This window comes from Megascapheus bottae, chromosome 17, assembly GCF_031878675.1.
Source record: "Megascapheus bottae isolate mThoBot1 chromosome 17, mThoBot2.hap1, whole genome shotgun sequence".
NCBI lineage: Eukaryota > Metazoa > Chordata > Mammalia > Rodentia > Geomyidae > Megascapheus > Megascapheus bottae.
The window spans coordinates 40,346,306-40,361,058 of NC_143525.1; the positions used below are offsets into that span (position 1 = coordinate 40,346,306).

General features: G+C 42.7%; 1 protein-coding gene across 1 annotated transcript; it reads right to left on the reverse strand.

Moving 5' to 3' along the window:
• Positions 1-6,272: 6,272 nt before the first annotated feature.
• Tmem100 (transmembrane protein 100) lies at positions 6,273-9,422 on the reverse strand. The gene is made up of 2 exons (XM_090351070.1): positions 8,864-9,422; positions 6,273-7,421 (listed from the first exon to the last, which is right to left on the reverse strand). Exon 2 carries the CDS (start codon positions 7,346-7,348, stop codon positions 6,944-6,946), a length of 405 nt encoding a protein of 134 aa, XP_090207196.1. The 5' UTR covers positions 7,349-7,421; positions 8,864-9,422; the 3' UTR covers positions 6,273-6,943.
• Positions 9,423-14,753: the final 5,331 nt, after the last annotated feature.

Genomic DNA, 14,753 nt, shown 5'->3' on the forward strand with positions numbered 1-14,753 from the left:
TGATCCAATCATCTACTGAGGGGCATCTGGGCTGGTTTCACATCTTTGCTATGGTAAATAGTGCTGCGATAAACATCATTGTGCTAGTGGGTTTGCACTATTATTTTTCTACTAATGTCTCTTAAACTTTTATTTTTGTAGCTCTCAGATTTATGTCACCAAAACTTATTCTTAATATAGGTCAGATCTACTTTAGAAACTTTGAGATAGAAAATAAAAGTCCCTCATATCCTAATCTATTTAGTATTAGGTATTGACCTAAGCACACTTTATTTAATTAATTAATTGATTTGTTTGCCAGTCCTGGGCTTGAGCTCAGGGCCTGAGCACTGTCCTTGGACTTTCTCAAGGCTAGTGCTCTATCACTTGAGCCACAGCACCACTTCTGGCTTTTTTCTGTGTATGTGGTACCGAGGAATCAAACCTGGGTCTTCATACATGCTAGGCAAGCACTCTACCACTAGGCCCTGTTCATGGCCCCACACTTCATTTTATTATTGATTAATACTTACTACCTTCCTATGGGGGGTACCATTATTATTCCCATTTTGTTGATGAGGATACTGAGGTAGAGAGCGGTATATGCATAAAAACTAAACTAGATTTTAAGTCCAGGTAGTTCAGCCACAAGACTGTGCTATCCTTGGGAAGATAATGTTTGAGATAATGAGGAGAAAGATTTTGGATACAATCATCTCTTTTAAATTAATAACCCCTCTCCCTTCACTTACTAATTGAAGTGTTTGTGCTCAGTTATAATCTGCATATTCAACTCCCTGAGAGTAAGTTTATGCCCTATAGATGGTGGAGTTATTTCATCTCTTAGAATTCTCTTAACACGGTAAGGTAACAAGGTTAGAGGTTAGCTCTTTCTGTGGATTTTCATCATTCACTCATGGTATCCGTTCTGGGAGCACCCCCAAGAGCTGACACAGGTGAGGATAACTCCTCTATGTGCAATGGTCTAATCAGCTCACCAACTACAGGAAGCCTTCTTTGATTCACCCAATATGTTAAATAGCCCTGCTATGCAGCTCCTATCACACCCTGCCTCCACTGGCAGGCTGAGTCAGACTCATATTGGAAATCTTGTTTCCTGTACAGGAAACTCCAAGAGGCAAAGAATGAAAACACCAGCTTTGGTGGCAGAGGACATGTCTTAGATTTTGATTCAGTCCATACTCATTAATAGGAGAGAATGCCTTCATATGTTATTGTCAGTTGCTGTAGATACATTGAGATGGTCCTAAGAGAGCCTGGTGGGAGATGGCAAATGATTCTCTAACCAGGTTTCAGCCTGGGGACTCTCAGGACTCCTGCTGGCTTCAATTTTTAGCTTACATTCCTGGCTTTGGGTCACTTAGCTTCCACTTCAGACATCTAGTCCAGAATCAGGCACTTGATGTTTACTGTATACCAGGCAAAGTGATATACTAAGTAAGGGGGTTTCACGTTTCTAACTTATGTCCTACTCTTTTCTGCTGGTATAATGTTAATTAGTTGGCTTAAATCAGTGACTTGATTTCCTTATTTGTAAAATGAAAACAGTAATAGGCTCTTCCTTGCTGGTAAAGACCAGAGGATATATTCCAGGAGAAGCTCAGAGCTTCACCTGGAGAATGTAGCTGCTAGTTCCATGAATGAAACTCCAAGCCTATAGTTTGGTCTCCTTGTTTCTAGAGTACTTCACTAGATTTTTATTTCCCACTGCTTTACTCCTTCTAGCCCAGATCTAAATATGATTTTTTTACTCCAGCCCCTCCTCTGATCTCCAGCCGACTCTGCCCCAAGTATAGGCCAAGTTCTTCCTAGATAGATACTTTAAAAGTAGACGTTGCACCCATAAGAATGTGTGCAGTGGAAAGGATGGTGAATAATACAAGTTAGTGAGGAAGCAGAGCATCCAATCTCTTTCCCAGAACTGACTGATTTAACCATTTTGACAGCTTCAGAAAAACTGACACATACCTGCCTCTGGATCCAGGAATTCCATGCCTAGAGCTACAGTCAGCCAAAACATGTATGCACGTGCATCAAAATCATGCAAAGGAAACTGCACAATCGTACAATACAATGAGCTGCTTCTGCACAACACATGATTTTGAAACGTAGCAACAACCATTGACTATCTCACAGTTTCTGTGGACAAGCAATGAAGGAGCGACGTAGCTGTCTCAGTGCCAATTTGTCCATTAGGGGCTATCACTGCCGTGTCTCCGCCCCATCACGTTTGTCAATATTTGTAACTGGTGGGTGCATTGTTTCTCTTTATGGGGAAAAGGATCACAGGAGAAAAGTCCCGAAGTCCCAATCCATTGTAGCCATGGTGGGTAGTGCTGGTAGCTAGACTCCTTCATGAGACCCTGGGAGCCCTGTGCTTAGAGACTCGGCAAGGGAGGATCTGCTTCCATGTTCACTGGGGTGGCTGCAGGCGGTTCCTTTCTCTGGTTATTAGCTGGAGATCTCAGGTCCTCCCCTTTATGGGCTTCCTTGCAGCTGGTCAACTGTCCTCATTACATGACTGGTGAATTCCCCAGAAGCAATTGGGAAGAGAGCACAAGAGTCAGAGTTCAAGCAAGAGAGGGAAAAAAACTATATGGAATCTCACTTTCATGATCTTCTCTTAGAAATGACATGCCATCATCACTCCTTCCGTGTTCTGATGGTCACACCGATGATCCTACTGCAGTTTGGGAGATGAGCACACAAGTTTTCCTTCTGTTTACAAGCATCCCAATCTAATATCCAAGTACAGCAGTCACAAAGAACTGGGATGACTATACTGTATACTCTATTTTGTCCTTCCACGGCTAGACGTGGCTGGCTGTTAGATCTTGGTTGAGTGAGTTGCCTTTCTGAGCTAAAATTTCTTCCATTGAAAAACAGAGTGGAAAGCCAGGTGGGGTGGTTCTCGCCTGTAATCCTAGCTATTCCGGAGGCTGAGATCTGAGGATCAAGGTTCAAAGCCAGCATGGGCACAAAAGGACCTGAGACTCGTTTCCAGTTAATCTCTAGAAAGCGAGAAGTGGGGCTTGGCTCAAAGGGTAGGGTGGTGGTGGCCTTGAGCTGAAGAGCTAGGCGACAGTGCCCAGGCCAAGTTCAAGACCCATGATTCACAAAGAAAAAGAAAAAGAAAAAGGAAAGAGTGGACACTTACACTCTGTTAGAGTATATCGTCTAATATCAAGGGGGGGGTGATCCTGATATATGCAATATCACGTACTAAAGTCAGGCAATGGGGAAAATAACCAAGTGTGACACTTACCTATGACATTGGGCTCACAGAAGCTCAAAAGTTATGAACCAAGAATTTATTTTCATGTCTCTGTAGATTTCCTAATTTGTCCTTTTTCTTGCGAACACATAATTGAATTTCCACGTTAAACGTGACTTTGTGATAACTCCAACATAGAATCAAGTATTCAAAATTAGAACAGCATTATAAAATATAAATTATGACCAGGAAACATAAATTATTCATCTTTGGAACAGGTGCTTGCCCCAAGTCATTTTGGGCCTAGAAAGGCTATAGATAATGTCAAGGTTAAGCAAAGTGACTTACTAAAGCCATCTAATCAAAACAAAGGGCTGATACTTAATGACACGTTGAGTGGGACATCATGTAAAGAGGTGGAGGCCAATATAAGCCAGTATTACAAATAGCAAGTTTAAAATCTTGTAGTAATATTTCATAGTTTCCCAATTTAACGTCATTTCTACAACTGACCCCATTTTAAAGATGAAGCTTAATATCTCAAGATTACCTGGGTAGTTTAACAAGAGAGTTGGCATTTATAACCAGATCTTTAAAGTTCAGATCCATTATACTTCCCAGGAGGCCAGTGACCAATATGTCTGTCTGTCTATCTATCTATCTATCTATCTATCTATCTATCTATCTATCTATCTGTCTTTTTATTTATCTCCCTCTGCCAACAACATCATTGTCTTTCTTCTCATTGTATTCTTCCTCTTCCCCTCTCTTCTCTTGGATACAAAGAGGTAGATTGAAACAATTGTGATTTAGCTTTCCTTGGTTTATCCTCTGATCTCAGTTGCCTCTAGTACCCATCTTTCCTCCTGAGTACCTTCTCTAGACAAGATTCATTAGGCAAACCAATACAGTAAAGTAGGGAAACCAGAAACTTCTAGACACTGGGCCAAAAATCTGATGCACAGGATAAAGTTAAACAGCTTTCCTGTGCATTCCGGGATGTATGAGGGCTTGGTGGAAATCCTGCCCAGTAATATAGTTGGTTTCCAGTGCATTGTGGGGGCCTGGTGACCTTTTCAAGCCATTCATTCATGCATTGTGTAATACACACATTAAAGGTCTGCTTGGCTGTATGGCATAGAGCCATTTGTGAAGATAGATTTTCCCAGTAAAGACATGTGGCAAAACAATTGTGGTAAGTATGAGTATATCCCGGTATGGTATATTTTTCTAACGGAAATTTTAATTCTCAGTGGTTACTATCTTTGTGACTTACAGCTTTGTGGGGTATCTTTAATGTACCTGAAGACTCCTGAGCCAACTACAAGAGAGAATCCAAATATTGCAAAGAAGCTTAGAGACAGAGGTAGGAGTGGACTAATTGGAGAACCCCCTCCCCAGTTCCACACAGCTAGGAGAAATATTTCTGTCTCCAGATTGAATCCCATTTAACTATTACAATGTAAGGCTTTCTTTCCGAAGGATTTCTTTGGTGACAGGTAGCAGCATGAGGCCCCCTGGTGGCTAGATGTAATTCCCATATTGGTTTTCCCAGTGTGTCTTAAGGGCAGAAGATATGGCTGAAGATGTACAAAGGTGTGCAGTGCTCTCCTAGACCTGGTGCTCACGGGGGGGAGGGGGGTGGAATGTGCAATGGCCTATTTTGGAGAAAATTGATACCTAAACTATTTTTAGAGAGAAGAGAGGACTCTAATTCTGGTCATACCACTCACCTTTCGCTTTTTTATTCCTGGGCTTGCTAAGCACCTCCTTACCTGTGCAAGACATTATACAAGGTGTCACATTAGAGTTTAAGAAGTACATCACACCCTTCTAAGGAGCTGAGGGACATGGGTAAAATATCTATACCACTGATATGACATAAACTGAAAGATGCTATCAGAGCATAAGCAAGAAATAACTAGACAGAGAATAGTTACTTTCAGATAGAAGGGAGAAATTCCAGGAGGAATTGGCCTTGGAGCTGCAGTGTCAACAACAAGTGGTATTTGGGTATGAGATACAGGACAGAGGGGTACCCTCCTCCTAACAGGGCATGGTGAAGAGTGTACAATCACTCACTCACAAGGAGCTTTGGGACTAAGTGTGAGAGTAAAAGCTGACACATCTCTTTGGTGCAAATTGGAGAACCTTACAATCTTCCTGAGAAATTGCTTCACAAAGCCACGGAGAGTCTTTCACTTTCTTTGAACAGGAGATAAGAGCACCTCTACTCCTTGCAGTTGGTAGGAAGGAACACTGACTTACCATCTCACGTTATCTACACACCTTAACACGGATCCACCATGGAACCGCCCAAAGCGTTAAGATGTTTCTGCTTACCAAGAATACCAGAAGTGGTCCATATGGTGAGCTTCCACCATAATGAAAAGAATGCCTTGGGCGACATCCATCAACATGGGTTGTATTCCTGAACTGCTCTGTTGCATGGCAACTCCCTTACACACCTACTTAGAAATAATAAAGATATGTTTTTTTTAAAAAAGGAAAATGGAAGAAGTCTTCCACGAAATGAATTATGCTAGACTTGGCTTTATCTTTGACACCAGGTTTTAAGGCTTTAGTCTGTCTTTTCTACTGTTGTAATGTGGTTTAACCTGCATGTAATGAGAATTATCTCTGGCCACAGAATCCCATCTGTGGAATCAATTTCCACATAAAAGGTTGACTAATGGCCTTATTTGTATGACATCTCATAAGCAGCCTATAGATTCACACAATGCCTGGTAAAACAGATGCCTCTCAGAAGTGAATGTTCACAAAAATGGAATACATAATAGAACATATCATATTATGACCACAGGCATTGATTTCCTAATCATAAGAGCATAGACATCCTTTAGAACATCGTAAACATAATCCTATTCCTCAACAGGAATAAAATGAGGACTATAAGAATCTTCCATTAAAGTTTAAAAAGGGGCAACAGGTCCAATTTGGAGAAATAGAGCTGGCACTCTGAAAACAAGACTCGGGTTGATGGACAGTTTGGAAGTAAAATAAAATTAAGTACAACAGAAACAACCACTTAAGAAGATTCAGCAGCAATGAGTATTTATTATTTTGAATGAAATGCACATTAGACTTTTATATAAAAAATCATCAAAAGTGCTATATCAGATTAATATTAATTTAACCCCCCACATACCTTCTGTTGCCTTTCATGTTTCTGACACATCATTATAATCCCCTAACACTGTCCAATATTAAAATATGAAAAAAATTAATTCTTCACGAGATAGAGTACCACCAGTGATGAGTTACTGAAAGGAAAGAGTAAAAACACCAACTTATTAAAACAAACACACAAACCCGGAATTTCAAAGATGTACGCAAATCCTAAGGCCTGTGGGTAGAGCCTTGGTGTAATATGACATCTTAAAGAAGGTGGGTTATTTCTTTCGAAGGCAGATAGCTGATGTGCCAGGACTGTTTTTTGTTGTTGTTGTTTTATTCGTTTCTCAGTCATTTCTTGGTTACTTGCCAAGATGAGTCAAATGTCTAAATAGACTGCGCACAGCCCCCCAAAACATTTCACTTGAAGAGCAAGCAGACTCCTCTGTAGCCCTTAGGATTAAGGTTGTCGTTCTTCACAAAGGAAGGCCCCCCTCTCATGGCCCCATGTGTCCAGTCACGCACTGACCCAGTGAGAGCAGGATCTTGGGGTCCCCCCACCACCCCCCGAGCCAGCTGGGTCTCCTTGAGTCTTTAAGCGAACAGGCTTCTCTGATTCACCACCAGAGCCGTCTGACTCTCCCGCCTCCTGGTTTTCTTGCTCCTCTGCCTCACTTTCCAACAAAGGGCACTGGACGCCAACAGGAAAAGACCCAGAGACAGCAGGACCAGGCCGAAGATGGAGATGATGGAGCCGTGGGAGTTGAAGCTGTAAGCCACGGCGGTGACCACGATGCCCGCGATGAAGACCACCACGGCAAAGGGGATGATGCAGCGGTAACACGACAGCTCGGCCCCCCCGGTGGCCGCCATCAGCTGCACCTCGGTCACCAAGGGGACAGTGGTGACCACGACCTCACTCTTGGGACTTTTCTCCATGGCCACTGGTGTGGGAGACTTCGGGGCTCCTGAGATCTCCTTCACGGGCTCTTCTGTCATGCTCACCGCCGGGGTGGCCGTGGGGAGAGAGGAGTTCACAGACTAGACACCGACGGGCTCACCAGGGCCGAGGCTGGGCAGAAGCAGGCAGAGAAGGAGGTATCAGGCCCCCGCCCCCACCCCTGCACGGACCTTGGACGGGATGGAAATGGCTGCAGGTGTATCAGGGGGCCTCCAGGAAACCAGCTCACCTTAGATATATTATTCCTCACTGTGCCATCCTCTTCGCATTGGGCAAGCAAGATAAAGCAGATAAACATAAAAGGAAAATCTCTTTCTCTCCCTCTCTCTCTCCCCCTCCCTCCCTCCCTCCCTCCCTCTGTTTTGTTTATTGTTTTTCTGTTCCGTAAACACGGAAAAGCCCAATCGAAGATAGCTGCATGCAGGAATGAAATGTTTTAGACAGTTCCCCAACTCATTGCGATTTCCACTCCAGCCAATTTCATCAGGCATAACAAGCATTCCTTCCAAGCTCTCACCCCATGCACTGCTCTCAAGAATCAATGTCAAGCCAAGGAGCCAGTGTGCAGATGACCCCCCCCCCTTCCACTCCTCTCCATTAATTGACTGTCAGTGAGTCTTTATCATGTTCCTATTCAACTCAGGGTTGGGACATTTTTATTGCACTTCCTCTGCCCCTGCCCCCCCCCACCAGGCAGATGGATAATTCAGAAAAAAAAAAAATCATTGGCAGTGAGATTAACCAGATTTGTGACTAGAAATGTAGAAATGTAGAAAATGCCTTCTCTCCATTTAAATAGGGGAAAGATAAGAGGTTTTTGTTTAAGTAACAAGTTCATGGGGATAAAATTTTGTCTTTTCTCACGTTAAAGACAAAACAAACTAAAAAGATCATTAGCTATCAATTTATGAATTTTCTATTAAACTCAAGGTGAAATGTTGATATTACATATATGATGACATACTTAGTTACACATGCTAGTCAATAAAATTTGAAATATACACCCCTCCCCCACCCCCTCCTATACAAAATTTGCTCTCTTTCAGGCATTTTGAATCTGAACATTTGAGAGACCCTCGATCAAAAGCACCTGGTTGGAACACTTGTAGACGAAGCCAGCGTGAAAATCTGCAAAGCTTGCGCAGACATGTAGTCATTGTCTGTGTTCTCAAGAAGCTAAACAGGCAGTGACTCAAGAGAGTTTAGTGGGAGACACTGGTGAGACTATGAGCTTAATCCTTTGAATACATTAAGCATTGATTGAATAGAAACAGCAGTCCCAAATCTATCACTCCCTCTTTCTTCCAATCCTGGGAGGTCAAAAATGTCACTTCCTGAGCAATGAAACTATTAGTGTTGTCTACTCATGGGTAAGTTTTAACCACCGAACAAATCAATAGCTGTTGTTCAATAATATCCTAAAGAAAATTGGGCTGGTACAGTTGAAGAAAAAAAAAGTTTTGTCTGGGATAAAATCTTTTAAAATCTTTCCTCTAAAGCTAAAACTGTGCTAACCTGAAAAACAAGATATCTCCCCAAACTTTCCCACATACCTCTGAGAGATGAAGTCCATTTCCAAGGAAACCACTTGACTTGGAGGTGAAAAAAAGAAAAAGAAAACTCAGCGATGACTGAATATCTTCCTTCAACTTTTAGAGAATTTCCTGTCACAGTCGGGCTGTCACCAAAATAACAGGTCCAGGATCTCCTCTGGGGGAAAAGAAAGCCCGATATTTGATTGCAAGTTTAGTTTGCGATCCTGAGGCTCTTCTTTCAAACCACCTCTGCTCCAAACGACGCTTGTCTTTCCCTCCCTTCTCTCTTTTTATTCCCTCCCCCCTCCGGTCTGCTCCTCCCTATCTTTTTTTTTTTTCCCCTTCCTTCTTTTCCTTGCCAGCAGATTCCGAGTTTTGGCTTCCCTCAACTCTGCTCAGTGACATGATAAGTCGAGATCATTTCTACAGAGTCCCCGGAGACCGGAGCCAGCGTTTACTTTTATTTCTCTCACTGCGTTTACTAAGCTGGCTGCTTTGAATTACTCATTATTTCCCCCAGCCAACCTCCAGATCTTCCTCCCACCCATCAGGCATTTTCATAAGAGAATCCCAGAGTCAGCTTTGCAGACCCAGCTGAAGGGACAGAGCTGAGAGACAGAAGCTCTGGGGAGGGAGGCAGAGCAGCTATAAAGTCATTTGCAGATGATTTCAGCCTCTACACAACAAAACGTCTATTTTCTGAAGTCTTCTCGGTATTCTTTACGTGTGTGTGTGTGTGTGTGTGTGTGTGTGTGTGTGTGTGAGCACATGTGATGCTCATCTGAAGCTCTTCCCTCCCCTGCCACAACACACTTTGTGCTAATTCATTCAGGAAGGAATACTAATGGTTGTCATCTTGAGTTAAATAGGATTACTCACTACTTGTGTTAGGGAAATGATTATAGCAATGTTGAAATCACCATCATCATTATTATCAGCATCACCACTGTTTATACAACACTTACTATACATATGGCAAAAAAAGAATGTATGTTACACATTAAGTTTGGTTCCCCTTAGTTTATTATGAGATAATAGAGGCCCTGAGACATTAAGTAATCTAACAAAAGAAAGACAAGAGAAATTATTGATTTGGACCCAGTTATTAAAGGGGTGAAGAAAGAGTACATAAATCTCCTGGGAAGCTGTGAAATGTAAATTCGAACTCAGTAGGTCCACAACAAGCTCCAGACAGCTTTGTACCAAAGCTCTTGTTCATTAGTCCATTTTAAGCAGCAAGATATTTGCAACATTTGAACACATATGACCCAACACACCATCCTCTCACATATTAAACTCCCAATTTCCCAGCACCATCTGCTAGGTTATACTTACTTGTAAACAAACCATTTGAACTGATCAAACTTCATAAAGCCCTAGATTATTTCTCAAGGAGACTTGCCCCTATACTGCTGTAGCTCAGATTTAACACACACACACAGACACACACACACACACACACACACACACACACACACTCACACCCTGTGCTAACTTCTTGTAGCTAATTAACACATCCACACAGACTAATAGAAGAGCTGTGTTTCCCTCCTTTCTGTGGGATTGTCAAATTTCTTTAGTCCCTGGCTTAGTGCTTAAATCTCAAAGTTGTCAGTCTTTCTAGGATCCCTACTTCTTCCAGTCCTATCTAAAAACAGTACCTTTCTTGTTATAAAGGGAGGAGAATCAGGAGTCCTTTGTCTTTCTTGAGTGAAAGCTAGAGAGAGGGCTTCTTCTTCATCTCAAAAGATAAAAGTTGGAAAAAAGTTCCAGAGGGCTAGGTGAGTGGGAGGAGCCCAGTGGGCTAAGGATGCCACCTAGAGACCCCAGCTAGCCCGGACTTCCCCCCAGCCCAGGACCAAAAGAAGTAGCGCCACCATGAATGCATCAGACATGTTGCCACTGGGTGTGGAAGGTGGGGACAGTTACAACCAGGGCATTTCAGAGCTTGTCAAAGGCACTGTGGGGAGATGGCATTGGAGAGTCCAAGCTACATACATGAACTGGAGGGTCCTAGGAAGACAGCAGAGAGCCCCCAGCTCTGGGGACAATTCCCTTTTATGTTCTAGTCATTTTCTCTCTTAAAAAAAAGTCTCAGAGGGTCAGGAGCATGGCCTAGTGGTAGAGTGCCTGCCTAGTGTGCATGAGACCCTGGGTTCAAGTCCTTGGTGTCACATACAAAGGGAAAAAAGCCAGAAGTGTTGCTGTGGCTCAAGTGGTAGAGTGCTAGCCTTGAGAAAACCCAAGGGCCCAAGCCCTGAGTTCAAGCCCCAGGACTGGAAAAAAAATAATTCTCAACAACAACAACAACAACAAACAAACCTCAGAGTATCCTCTTCTTCTATTGAAGATCACATGTATCTATCATCAAAGCCAAAGCGATGAAGTGATAGTTTAGAAGGGCCAGAGGCCCCCCTGGGCGCAGCTAGTCCAGGGCTGGATCCAGACTGAGGGAGGGTGAGTGCAGTACACGAGGGTTTGCTGTTCATTTGCAGTCCCAAAGCTTTAGGCTTCTCAGGCTTCCGATCTCATTTACCCCCACAGGCGGTACACAGGCAACTGCCTAGATAGAAATACACATCTCCAGACTATAGCACACAGCTGGTGGCTTGCACTGACAAATTCATAGAAGTAGAAAGCGTCCAGATCCATCAGAAACAGCCTCAGAAGAACAGACACATCCCTCTAACCATTTTCACTGACTTCACCTTTTCCAATCGAAATTCCAGAATTCCTAGTGACTCATGGCTGACTTTGAAGGAGGGTTATTCCTCCTTCTCCACGGTGCCTTGTCCTCTGCCCTAGTGGAGTTAAGTACCCTGGGGACTCCCTTCTAGGACACCTGCTTCCACAAGCAGATTTTAATCCACCATGCATCCAGCCTTCTTTCTGCAAGCCTCTTTCTTTCCTAAAAGAGAAAAAAAAATTCTCACTGGCTTTTTGGGGGAAAAATGGCTTTAGGAGACTCTGTTAAGTTTGTAAAACTTAAAATTTTTTTTGAATGCATAAACTGTATCCAGATCTCCCTTTCCTTCATCCCAGAAAGGATTCAACATTCTCTCCTAGATCTTTCAAAGAACAAGGAAAAAGACCCCTTACCTTTCTTAGCCAGACTCCAACTGAGACAGCTGCCAGCCCCAGCCAACAGCAACTCTGGGATGCAAATCACTACACTAGGGAGTGTAAACAAAGTACTCAGCAAGGCTTAAACACCATTAAGGGACCGGAGACAATCTGGTAAGAGGAAATTCCTTAAACGCTGCTGTATTTTTACACTATGTTTCCTGCATAAAATTTTCTAAAAGAGCACCAAGTTAGAAAATCATATTCTCCTCTGCTTTACTCTTTGAATACCCTCATTCAAGTAATCATTTTCTGAATCCCAAACTCCTGTTTTTGCTGTCTTTCTGTGAACTTTTAGAAAAATGGTTCATCTGGAATCTACTGTACTAGTAAGCCTTCATGATTGGGGGAGGGGGTGGATTTTGGAGAGTGTTTAGAAATGGAAAGTGGGATCACACAGAAATCCTTCTTTACCATAACACGGGATAACAAGAGATATGGAAGAAGATAAGGGTTAGGAGTAAAAGGGTCAGTCCCGATATTCTTTTCAGTGTGATTCATCTGAGGATGCTAAGGGACCGTGGAAATGATGGGGTATTACACACACAGACATCTCCCAAAGGCATCAAAAACAACAGGAATGTCACTGCTACAGAGAGATTTTCCCTCAATTAAAAAAAAATCTCACTTTCTTAGACATAAGTCAAAGCTACTTTGTGTGAAGGAGAGTATAAGAGTGGAGGGAAGCAAAGATGATGATGAGGAGGAGGAGGAGGAGGAAGGTGATGATGATAATGATGATGATGAGGAGGAGGAGGAGGAGGAGGAGGAAGAGAAGGAGGAGAAGGAAGAGGAGGAGGAGAACCAAGAGACAATTTCATCATTTCCAAAGGTTTGGCCTCTAGGTTGGGAAAGAAGACATTTTGATTTTGCCGTAGAGTGAGTAGGTACTGTTGAAGACTGGAAAATTCACTATTGGGAGCACATAAGCTTTGCATTTGGAGAAGAGTTCCCCTCCATATGCATTCGATTACTCCTCCATATTTACTTTCGGTTTGTTTGGGCTTGATGCGGTTCAGCCGGCTAATTCCCAGCAGCCTAGAGGATGCCACTTCCTCCCAACCCTCTGTCCAATCGCTGCATGCTTTAGATGCTGATCATCACCCAGTCCAATTAGACTCAGCAAGATTAGGGATGTGAGCCAGTGTTTTCCCTTTCTAATGTTTCATTGAAGGCCAAGAGTGCAGTTATTTTGGGGGATTATGGACATTTTGAAAAGTGATCCATTCTTGGTGTTCCTTTTGAGTAGCATGTCATTATTATCATCCTCTTTTTATTTGTATTTTTGTGTGTGCTGGCACTGGGGCTTGAATTCAGTGCCTTGGCTCAGGCCCTGAGAATTTGTGCTCAAGGCTAACACTCTATCACTAAAGCCATAGCTCCATTTCTGGCTTTTTTGGTGTTTAATTGGAGATAAGAGTTTCCTGCTTAGGCTGGCTTTGAGTTGGGATCCTCAGATCTTGGCCTCCTGAATAGCTAGGATAAGAATGAGCCACTGACACCTGGCTCTTTTATTTTCCTTTCCTCTTATTTCATAGTACTTTTCTTTGAAGTCTAGGACACTAAATAGAAAGCTCTAATGGTTACAGTAGAAACAATGGATAAGTCTTAACTAGAAATATATTTTACTATTTGCTGGCTATTTTCCAGGTACTAGCACCAGGTAAGATCTACAGGGCTATGAGATGAATAACAGGGTATTTAGAGGTACATCATAATTCCTGGAGAATACTACTGGCTTAATTCATTCTGAGTGCACTTACAAACACTCTCAGGTTTGGAAGAGGAAGGAAAAGCACTAGTGTGCATCAAGTATCTATCATGGGTCATACAAACCATAGCTCAGGAATTTGTATTAATAATGAAGACATAGAAGCTCAGAAATGTTAAAGTCATTTCCTAGGTCTACTACTATTGAAAGTGTCAATAAGACCCAGAGTATAGATCGAATTGCCTCTTTCTCTAAATTATGCCACAAGGACCCCATTACCTTAAAAATAAATAAATGACTTGGTTTCAGTCTCATTCACTTGGGTGCAGGGTGTCGTAGTGTTTTGGAAAAGTACTCCAAATGCAGGTGCTTATTGCACTAGGATACCTCTAGTACTCTGAAAAAACAAAAAGACTTAACACTTAAGCCTTGTATCTTTTTCCCCAATTTACTTTATTGTTGTTTTAGAGTTGATATACAGTGGGGTTACCTTTACATACATCCGGGAATAAATACATTTCCTTTCCCACAGTGTCATCTGCTCCCTCGTTCTTTCCCTTCTCCGCCTATGAGCTGCATAGCCCACTTTCATCAGTGTTAGGATTCTAGGCCTTGGGGAGCTACATTGCTATACATCACTAAGTAGATGAGGGTATGTCAGAGACTAAGAACGGGCTGGATGCAAACCCACCATCTGTGAAAGAGGTCCCAGAAGTCAGGAAAGCACTTCAGGGACATGCACAACATTTCTCTACCTTCAGGAGAATTTCAGTCCCACAAATATCTATTACACTGCCTTCGGACACTGGGGATTTGCCATAAACGTTGCAGTAGAACTGATATAAAACAGTGGCAAAAAATGATGTCTCTTCAGGCACCAGTGGCTCACAGCTGTAATCTAGCTACCCAGGAAGCTGAGTGTTGAGGTTTGAAACCAGCCTGGGCAGAAGTAATCTTGAGACTCTTCTCTAATTCAGAAGCTGAAATTACTGCGCTTGGGCGCGGTGGCTCACACCTGTAATCCTAGCCACTCAGGAGGCTGAGATCTGAGGATCAAGGTTCAAAGCCAGCCCA

Excerpts from the sequence above, each read along its gene's own strand:
- Tmem100 (XM_090351070.1), bottom strand. The coding sequence starts at position 7,348 with ATGACAGAAGAGCCCGTGAAGGAGATCTCAGGAGCCCCGAAGTCTCCC.